The sequence below is a fragment of the Lathyrus oleraceus genome, chromosome 2 (genome assembly GCF_024323335.1).
Source record: "Lathyrus oleraceus cultivar Zhongwan6 chromosome 2, CAAS_Psat_ZW6_1.0, whole genome shotgun sequence".
NCBI lineage: Eukaryota > Viridiplantae > Streptophyta > Magnoliopsida > Fabales > Fabaceae > Lathyrus > Lathyrus oleraceus.
The window spans coordinates 345,331,801-345,342,902 of record NC_066580.1 but is presented as its reverse complement, the minus strand read 5'-3'; the positions used below and the strand labels follow the sequence as shown (position 1 = coordinate 345,342,902).

Genomic DNA, 11,102 nt, shown 5'->3' with positions numbered 1-11,102 from the left:
AATTAGAAGAGCATATACTGATCAATGGATATAGATGAGGATAAAGATGATGAAATCTAATCACAACAATTTTTCTCACTTTTAACACCAAAATCTCAATTTATTTTTTGTCATTTAATTTTCATAAACTAACAACTCCAAACAACCTTTTTTTTATAATCATAGAAAGTGTTGAGCGGTCTTTAAAACACAACCACTCTTTATGAATATGATAATTTACATACTTAATTATTCTACTTAAACAAACACATGTGCGGAGTTGTGAGTGTGATATCTAAGAGTGTTGCGATTGTGATCATTTTGATTGTTATGACTTACATTTCGTCTATTGTGGCACAAATATTAATTAGGGAGTGCTTGAAATACAAATTGGAGAAATGCTTAAAAGTACATATTTTTCATTACATCGAAAGGAAATTGATATCTGATTGTCTAAAATTTTATATTTTGAAAAAATAAATTGAACAAGCATATGCTTAATTGTCTATTGTAATTTACAATGTAGCCACACATGATTTTAAACCATTTTGCAATTGCAATTTGATGTGATTGGAGAAGCTCTCGCATCAAAAATATTGTAGTCACAATCACAATTGTTAATCACAATCACAATTGTCAATCACAATTTAAAATCAATTTAAAACCGTGATTTGATTAATCATATCAAGTTCATTGCCAATAAATCAATTTGATACAATATGATAAAGAGATTTTTCAATTTGTTTAGTCTTTCAATTTATGACTGATTTTGGTCTGATTGTTAATATATATATATATATATATATATATATATATATATATATATATATATATATATATATATATATATATATATATATATATATATATATATATATATATATCACTAAAATATAAACAGTGATACATTTACTTAAAACAAGATTTATTAAGCTGATAACACTACAAAATTAAAGGAATGAAAACTAAACTAAACAACACACAATAACAAAAAAAAAAACCAAAAATATCAAATAAACAGGTCAAAACAACATGCAATAAAAATAAATAAACCAATCAATAAAACTAAAAAAGAATTTAGAAGAACACAAGCTAGATTTTAGTCTACAAGAAAGCACCATCAATAGAAACATAGCCCTCCAAGAAAAGCAACAAGAACATTCAACCACAAAAATAAAGTCAAAGACACTCGAATATCTGTTGGTTCATATAGAGTATTTGATTTTCAAGATAAGCAGAAAAATCATAAGAGTTTACCACAAACTTATCAAAATACAATTTTCATGCCAAGAAAATGTTATTTATTTCTAAATCCTTCACATTATTTAAAAAACAAGTAAATTTTATATCATTCCAGGATTTATAAACTGACCAAACAACCAAATGTTATAGCAAGTTTGTTCTTAGACATAAGTAATCTTCATATAGAGATAAATAACTTTAAAAGATCACTAATATTCCTAAGAACAAATAACCATCCTGAACCACCTAAAGATCATATACTTTACAATCAAATCCACTTCATAAGTTACAAAAAATAAATGACAAAATCGACTCTACTAGCCTTTTTTCAAAGTTATTTTTAATTAATTTGAAGAACTTAAAACTCTTCATAAATATTCATAAATATACTTTAATTATTTCATATGCAAGGATTCAAATTCGCCTATTAGAGTTTGGAGACACACCTTATTTACTTTTCCTTTACATTTGCAAGATGTTTAAAGCTTCTCACACGACTCTTTTGCACATGATAAATTATAAGGAAAATGTTTATATTTACTCTCTTTCTTGAATCCATCAAAACATCCTTTTGTGTTTGAGTTAAAAGGTTTCTCATTTGGTAATTTCTTATAGCCTTTTGTAATAACCTCCCATAAATCATGTACTTCGAGAAGAATTTTCATTTTGATATACCAATTATCATAAGTATTTTATTTTAGAAATAGAACTTTAAAGAATGTTTCTTCATTCTTCTCCTTGACAATAATAAGAGTTATTATCAAATCCTAAGCTATGATGCCACTTTGTTGAAAAAGAAAAAGGCCACAGTCATATTTTTTAAGAAATTTGAAGAAAGACTATTTGAGAGAATAATAATTATGGTTCTCTGTATTATGTAAGTAAATTGTCAATTAGTTTTGATGATGAAAACTATTATATATGTTTTGTGATGACAAATTTTAAGTGAAACGAATTTTTTGTGTTGATGATGATAACTCTTTAAAATATTCTTGGAGACAAATAACCAAGGGAAGTTGATAAGAATTTTCTAATGGTTCCAAATGATAGCATAACAAGAAGAGATATTTCAAAGCTCACCAGTCAAACGTTACAAGTTCTAGTTAAAGTATTAGTCAATGTTGAATCTAGTAATGGAACTTGAAGTCTTTAGTTGTGAAAGTTAGAGAGTGTGAAAGCTTTCCCGGTTATGGACTTAGTGTTTTAGTTTAATCACTTGATTTTAAATGGAATAAGAGTAAGCTTTGAGATACTAAGTCAATTTACACATACATACATAAAACTCTTTTCAAACCTTTCTTCTCATTTGATAAAATCTCTTAAAAAATCATTTTGAGCATGTGTTTAATTGGTTAGAAGTTTGGTTAATAAATTTGAAAGGTATTTTACACTAGTTAATCAATTAAATGCTTCCTCTAATCAATTAAACATATTTTTAATGCCTAATAATCAAGTAAATAAGTTGTTAATCACTAAGGTGATATCGAACTCAAACTTTACTAGTTTGGATTTTTTTTTACGATTATCACATAGAGTTAGTCGATTAAATCATTAAAAAGACACATGAATTGTATCATTTTTTGGCCAAATTTTCTTCTATAAAGGATGTTTCTAATAATTTAGTAACATGCCCATTTTTTGAATGGAATTATCCTTCTAAAATTCTTTTTTCAATTAGAGTTGTCTTAGTGTCAATATAGTGATAAGTTTTATATGAGAGTTGTGTTGTACTTGTGGTTTTTTGAATTTTTTTATTCAAAAGTGAAGCTCTAATATGTGGTCTCTTTGTAATTAATTAAAGGTTGCAAGGTAAACATGAAAACTTTTTGGGTGAATTTATTTATGTTCTTAGATGATTTTTGGGGTGATCCAGTGCAAAAGATTAAGTTGTTGTTGGGTTGTTTGGGATGATTTTGTAAAAGTCCAAGGTTATTTTAATGGGAATCTCAAAAAAAAACTTTAAAGGATTTAAGTAGGTCAAGTGATATAGATCAAAACCAAATAATTCTCTAGTGTAATATTTCTATCCTTAATCTCTTTTACTTTAAGTCATTTTTTACTTCTTATGGAATCTATTATTGCTCTCTTATTTCTCTACTAAATTACTTATTCAATTATAAACATTTTCAATATCAAGAGTTTTTGTAAATCATTTTAAATTTTGAATTTGTGTATTTTTATGGATATTTCACCATTTCATTGTAAAAAGAGTTTTTATTTGTTTAATCACTTTTTACTTTTGTCTTGTGATTTTGTCAAGCTTTTGGAGAAATGAATTTAACATTTTGAGAAGCCATCATTGACGAGGAACACATAATATTTTCTTTTCTATATAAATTTGTAAAGATACATTTTCAAAGATGGTTAAGATCAATAATTTTTTTGACCTAATATGGTATGTAGACAGTCTTGTATGAAATTATTTTTGATTGTAATGTATTTTTTCTTTAATGAACAATTAGAGTTTTAGTAAGACATATAGCATATATATATATAATCACAAGAGGCAAGAATGTTACTCTTAATCATTAGAAATTCTTTAATTTCATACTTCATTCACAGTAGTTGTGTAATGAAACTTGGAACAAAAATGTATTCTACCTCTACCATAAATACTAAAAAAAAAATTCTTGACCCGTAAGTTTCTTGAATTTGATTGTTAAATTAAAAGAAAACTCTATTATCTGAATAAGTTCCTAGACTTTTGCTATGATTGACTAACCAATTCCCTTTTCAAAAATGTAGACATATACCCTTATTAGTGAATTATAAAAATAAAATTTGACCCTTCAAATGTATATGATTAATATTATCTTTGGATCTTCTAGATATGTCAATCGTTTTCTGTAAGACCTCAAATAATAGTATATAGAATATTAAGTGAAATATTAAACATAAATATAAATTGTGTTGGTTCATCAAAATAATACATATACAACACATGTATATGAAATGACCTAAATATGCATCTCAATGTATCAAAGTACATCATGTCACTAATACATCCAAAAGAAAATAAATAAGTGATGAAACACAATGACATGCTCTTGACTTGATTCAAGATTTATTTTCTTTGTCTTTACCAATTACATGCTTATTTGTAAAAAAGATGATAATATGGGGTGAAATAACACATCTCAGCTGCTATATGTATCACCTGTAATTTAACACTATCATCTATAAAGAGTTCAGAGATATCAGATATGCTCAACATCTTAAAAAGAAAATAATTTGTGACATAATCAATGTCATATATTACTATAAATATACAGGATGCAAGATTTTGGACTTGTCTATATTTATTCCATATTTGTCCTTTTAACGGTTACAAGAAACCTACCGCAGTTTCATTTATTAAATGTTAATTGTTCAATTTTCAATTTAAATTTCTCACACGTCAATGTTTGAAAGGGATAGAAGAGCAAGCATAAAACAACAATGGTATAATTGTATAATACAATTTTCATTTATACACATAACAAACATAAAACAATTACTACATAAGCATAACTGAATAATACAATTTACTTTTATACATGTACGTATGGTGCGGTTCTTGAAATCTTACATCCCTATTTCTATTTTGTTTTATTTTCACAAATTCATGCATCACAATCTCTAAATCTCTTTAATTTTTATATTCTCCCTCCTCTTTTATCCTTCTAACTACCAATTTGTGTATGTAAAGAAAGACAAATTCTTTCTTATATAGGAAATTTCAATAAGCACAGGCAATTTTGGCTCTCTAAATATCTGAAACAAATATAGATAAAATAAAGGCTCGAAAGTAGAATAAACATGGAACAAAAAGAGATAGAGAAAATGAGAGACGGTGAAGAGGTCGGCGAGAGGCATGATAATAATTCACAAGTATAAATCAAGCCATTCACAATCCTGTTTTTTTTTTCAAAGGCCAATTGACAAACTCGTCAATCTCTAATAGTTTATTTTTATCATTTAGTGGGATACATTAAACAAGGAAGAAAGAGAAATAGAAAGATAATTAAAGTAATACGAAATAATGTCTTAGGAGGGCCATGAGAACATGTTAGATCTTTGTGGGATAGCAGACATAGAACTGTAAAAGTGGGAAACACTTTGTGGTGAGTGCATAGGAGTATTAGAGGCTTGAATAGAAACTTGATAGGTATGAGAATTATTTATGAAAGAGAGAAAATTTTATTTTTGATTGATACAAAAGTGTAGGATTACATGTCTATTTATGATACTCTAAGGAGAACTATAGACACACTAATTCTAGAGAGTTCTCAACTCTAGATATTCAAAGAGTATCCTAGAAAATATTATAATCCTAAGAAATATCTAGACACTCCAAATCCTACAAGAGTTTTTTAGAAACATTCCCCAAAATTAACTAAGCCCGAAAATTAAATAATAAGGTTAGCCCCAAATTAAGTTTAATATTTCAACATCCCCCTTAAACTTGATTTGTGACTCCAAGCATATTCCCTACCTTAACGAAAGTTTTCAACTTGAGTGGCTTGGTGAAAATGTCGGCAGCTTGATCTCTAGACATCACATACTTCAATCTCATAATTGTTAGAAGAGTAATAGTGCAATCCAAAGTTTGTTGTACCTTTGATGTATCGAACTATTATTTTTGCCATCTTGAAGTGAGTTATTATTGGAGCTTCCATGTAGTGACTTACGACTCCTATAACATTGAGAATATTCGGCCATGTACTTGTCATATAATGTAGACTTCCAACCAAACTTTTGTAAAGAGTTGGATACATAATCTCTCCAATTTTATGCTTACTTAACTTGCTGCCACATTCCATCGGGGTGCGAACTGGATTGGTAACATCCATCTTGAACTTCTTAAGGACTTCTTTGGAATATCATTCTTGGGTGATAATAATTCCTCTGTCTTCTTGTTTTACTTTGATGTCGTGATAATATGCCATGAGCCTCATATTTGTCATCTTAAATTCATTTGACATGTCTTTCTTGAACTCTTCTAGACAGCCTTCACAGAGTTGGTATGGATGGTTTATACTAGGCAAACCTCTCACCATCTCCTTCTTTGATAAACATTTTAGACTATAGAAGTTGAGATTTATAAATCGTAGATGCCATAGTCGCGAAGAGTCGGTATAGAAAGTCTTGAGACACTTTGCAACATAATTTTGAATGTTCAAGAGGAACATTCTATTCTTTGACATAGGCACCTTAACAATCAAGTTATGTCCACAATCTCTTAATAAAAGACTATGTTCTTTCAAGTGGATGTCATAACTTTTCTCTAATAGTTGTCTCAAGCTCAAAATATTATTCTTCATGTTAGGAACATAATAGACATTGGATATGAATTGATGAATCTCATTCTTCTAGCGTATAAGAATTTTACCTTTACCTTTGAATGGTATCTTTGAGTCATCTCCAAATGAGAGATTTCCAGTTGTCGCTTCATTGTTCTCTACGAACATGCTTCGATCGTGGCACATGTGGTTTCTTGCGTCGGTGTCGAGGTACCACTTGTTTATTTTCTCTTCAACTTGGTTTTGGCATGCGAGCAACAAAGTTTCTTCTTCTCTTCCTTTTTCTTCTACAAAGTTAGCTTTCTCAACAACCTTCTTCGAGAATCTACACTCAGATGCACAGTGATCGATCTTGTTGCAGTTGAAGCACTTGATTTGTGATTTGTCACACCTCGACCATGAATTTCCTCTTCCACGGCCTCTTGTTTCTTGTGGATTCTAAGTTCTTTATCCATTGTTAGAGTAGTTGTCGTAATCGCCTTTTCCTTCTCCATCATGTCCTTGCCCACGCCCATGATCTTGGCCATCACCTCGTCCTCTTTGGCTCTTGTAATTCACATAGTTTTCTTCCTTTACGTTGAGTTGTAGTAGTTTCTCAATATCCTCTTTTTGTTTAATTTTTCTCTTTTGTTCTTCTTCGTATGGTTGTAAGGAACCCATGAGTTTCTCAATAGTCGTTGTCTCTAAATCCTTGTTTTCTTCAATATTGGTAACAATGAAGTCAAAACTTGGATTTAAAGTGTGAAGTATTTTCTTCATGACTTTCACCTCATCAACATCTTCACCATTTCTTTTAAGTTGATTAACTGCAGCCAATACTCAAAAAAAATAATCAGAAATAGATTCAGACTCTTCCATAAATAAACGTTCAAAGTCACCTCTAAGAATTTGAAGACGAATATTTTTCACTTGTTCCACTCCTTTGTTTCAAGTTTGAAGCTTGTCCTGTACTTATTTGGTCGTCGTTGCGTTGGAGATCTTCTCAAATGTATCTTCATTCATCGATTGGTGAATGAGAAAGATAGCTTTCTTGTCTCTCTTTCTTGACTCCTTCAATGTCTCATTTACACCTTGGCTTAGCGAGACTTCATCTTGCTTCTTGAAGTCTTTCTCAACGATATCCCACACATCTTGAGCTCCTAGTAACGTCTTCATCTTGATACTCCAATTATCATAATGGTTCTTTGTGAGCATAGACATTTGGAAAGGGAAACCTTCACTCGCCATTTTTTTAGAACCTTGAAGCTCTGATACCACTTTGTTGAAAATAAATCCTTTTTGAGTTTGGAGAAAGTGTATGGGAATATTAGAGGCTTGAATAGAAACTTGATAGGTAGGAGAATTATTTATGGAAGAGAGAACTTTGTATTTTTGTTTGATACAAAAGTGTATGATTACATCTCTATTTATAGTACTCTAAGGAGAACTCTAGACATTCAAAAAGTGTTCTAGAAAATATTATAACCCTAAGAAATATCTAGACACGCCAAACACTACGCCAAATAAGGGAAAAGAGGACGCTTATTTTGGCCTATAACAGCGCTTTTAAGCGCCCTCTAAAGTGGCGCTGGCATAGGTAAAGACAACGCTTTGTTTTCCTGAAGAAAGCGCTGTCTAAAGTGGCCCTTTAAGGGCCACATTATAGTGCGCTTTCAGAAAAAAGCGCCCTCTGGAGTGGTCCATAAAGGGACACCTTAGAGGGCGCTTTCTGGAAAAAGCGCCCTCTAAAGTTGTCAATGTAAAGTGTTTAGAGGGCGCTTTCTGGACAAATCGCCCTCTAAAGTTGTCAATGTAAAGTGTTTAGAGGGCGCTTCCTACAGAAAGCGCCCTCTAAAGTGTTAGTTATTTTTAAAAAAATTGTTTGAAAAACAATGGATATTTACATGCTGCAAAAGTGTAAAATTCATATTGATTTCACATGCTGCAAAAGTGTAAAATTCATATTGATTTCATCCTTTAATCCAATGTTATACACCATTAATCCATTGATATATACAACATGAATCCATTTATATACAACATTAATCCTCCATATATACAACATTAATATATGATTCTTTGATCAACAATATACAACAACATATTCATGATTTAGTAAAAGTACAACAACAATATACAACATATATACAACAACAGCATACAACAACAACATTCCATACATATATGTACAACAATATACAACCTAGCTATATGATTCTTTGATCAACAATGAATTGACACAATTCATCCTTCATTTCATCCAAATGAGCTCTTGAGTAAGATTTGTATTCCTCAAAGTACTACAATTAAGAGAATAAAACATATTCATGATTTAGTAACAAATTAGATGAAATATCCGATAATATTAAAATAAACCCTAAGTTATTATTCCATACCATTTTTGGGATGTCTATACGATTCAACGCAATGATATCTCTCATAAATCTCAATACAAAAAATCCGCAATCGACCGAATTGTTTTGCTGAGGACACTACACAGAAAAACAAACAATATATATATAGTTAATTTCTTACAAACACTATTATAAGCAAAAAAACAAACACTATTATAAGCAAAAATAAGATACTTAATATATACCTGAACTCTGATCCAGGTAATGTCCTTCCTATTACGGTAATTCTTTTTCGATCTAAATTTTAGTATTGCCCTAACAAAATAAAAACGTATATTGAGATCAATCTGACAGACATTATTAAATATACAAATACACACGAATATTTAGGGGAATTTCACTTACGCGTCAACCGTCTTCTTCATACTCGGATATTTACTCCAATCACCCGATAACGAATCGAGATAATACACCATTAGTCTCGAAAGATCCATAGCAACCAACACCCAGTGACCACTGTAAAATAAAACAACAATTTAGATGCATGAAAATTTTCTACGTAAAAGATATACATAGATTAGAATGAAATTATTAGAAAGAAAATCTAACCCGTTGCCAGAATTAAACGGTAAAAAATACAAACTGGGTGTAGTATTATCGCCGACCGCCATGAATCTATCGACTAGTTCATTAAACGGTAAATACTAGAAGAATTTTCTAGAAACATTACCCGAAATTAACTAAGCCCAAAATAACTAAGCACAAAAATCAAATAATAAGATTAGACTCAAACCAAATTTAATATTTTAAGAGTTATCTCTACAAGATGGAAGAGGTGTGTTAACCACACATGCGTGAGGATAGAACCCCTTCTATATTATGATATTTTTCTATCCCTTTTATTTTTGTTTCTTCTATATTCTTCATTAAGAAAACACACTTATTAACTTTTTTTTTTCTTTGTATAACGTACTTCACTTACTCTTTTGTTATAGATTATGATTTTGTATTTAATGGTAGATTATGAGTGTTCTTTCAAAATTAGCATGTCTAAATAGTTTCCTTTAATTCAATGTACAAGTACCGTTGCAAATACTAATTATATTCTTTAAAGTTAAACCTTTTATATAGTTATTGAGCAATATTTTCATTTTTTGATAAATTATATTGTACTTGCCTTCTTCATTTTTATTTAAGGCACACTAATGAAAAATTCCTCAATAATATATAAAACCATCAAATTTTTGTGTACCATGTAGATTAATTAAATTAATGCAATTTTTATTACCTTGTTTTATAACACGCTTAGTGTGTTAGGGAGTAATGAAGATGATGGTTAAGTGAATTTTAATATGTTTAATATTATTTAATAATGAACATTGGTGTAGATTTTTCTATATTATTATTTTTATGTTTATAATTTATGTAATATCTAAGAAGTTAAAAAAAGATAATCAACAAAATTAAAATGACAAACAATTTAGCATAAAAGGAATGTATGTTTATATATAAAGTTGACATACACTTTTGGTCTAGCTTTTTGTTTCCTATATTAACTTTCAAAAAAGCTTTTGTTACACAATCAGTTTTGTACACAATTAATAAAGATTAAAAAAAACCGGTCCCACGTAATAAGTACTAACATAACTAATGAAGTAGTTATTTGATTAAGGGAAAAATAGAAACCAAATCAAATTTAAATATTCAATAAAATGAAAATGATATTGAATCACATATTATTAAAAACTAGCGTTCATATAGGCATTTTATCCATTTTATAATGGGCACGTACATAAATATTTTATTCTAAATTTTACAAATAATGCAATATGATTGTCGGTTATCAAAATTTGTTATTAAAAGAATGAAACGTTGAACCAACCAAATAAGTAAAAGAAACTTCATATGAAATAATAATTTGATTTTGGAGAGAATGAAACTGAGAGATCTAAAAAAGTGAATTTAAATATGTAATAGTGAGATCAAAATCACCCGTGTTGTTGGTTAAAAATGTTAGAATTGAAAATAGACTCAAAGGCATTTTTAAGAACTCAGTTATTATGTTTGTTACTACTTCAACAAAATTCAACAACAACTCTTAATATAAATAAATATGTATTTGATTCTATTTATTTTACATAATTATTATCATTCAATCGGACACTCTCGTATCTATTTGTCTGTTTTTTAGTGCGCACATCCGTCAAAATAGAAATGTATATTTTTATAATATATTTGTCATAATTTAAATTGTTTATGTGTAAAC

At 29.2% G+C, this 11,102-nt stretch overlaps 1 protein-coding gene across 1 annotated transcript; it reads right to left on the bottom strand.

The window, feature by feature from the left end:
* Positions 1-8,476: 8,476 nt before the first annotated feature.
* Positions 8,477-9,350, bottom strand: LOC127121402 (uncharacterized). Its single transcript, XM_051051894.1, has 4 exons — positions 9,242-9,350; positions 9,082-9,151; positions 8,879-8,974; positions 8,477-8,782 (listed from the first exon to the last, which is right to left on the bottom strand). Exons 1-4 carry the CDS (start codon positions 9,328-9,330, stop codon positions 8,690-8,692), a joined length of 348 nt encoding a protein of 115 aa, XP_050907851.1. The 5' UTR covers positions 9,331-9,350; the 3' UTR covers positions 8,477-8,689.
* Positions 9,351-11,102: the final 1,752 nt, after the last annotated feature.

What these genes read in the sequence shown, in the direction of transcription:
- LOC127121402 (XM_051051894.1), bottom strand. Translation starts at nt 9,330, where the DNA reads ATGGATCTTTCGAGACTAATGGTGTATTATCTCGATTCGTTATCGGGT. An exon ending in ATGAAGAAGACGGTTGACGC is followed by an intron (nt 9,152 to 9,241) that starts GTAAGTGAAATT and finishes TTATTTTGTTAG; the next exon opens with GGCAATACTAAAATTTAGAT. An exon ending in TTACCTGGATCAGAGTTCAG is followed by an intron (nt 8,975 to 9,081) that starts GTATATATTAAG and finishes TTTTCTGTGTAG; the next exon opens with TGTCCTCAGCAAAACAATTC.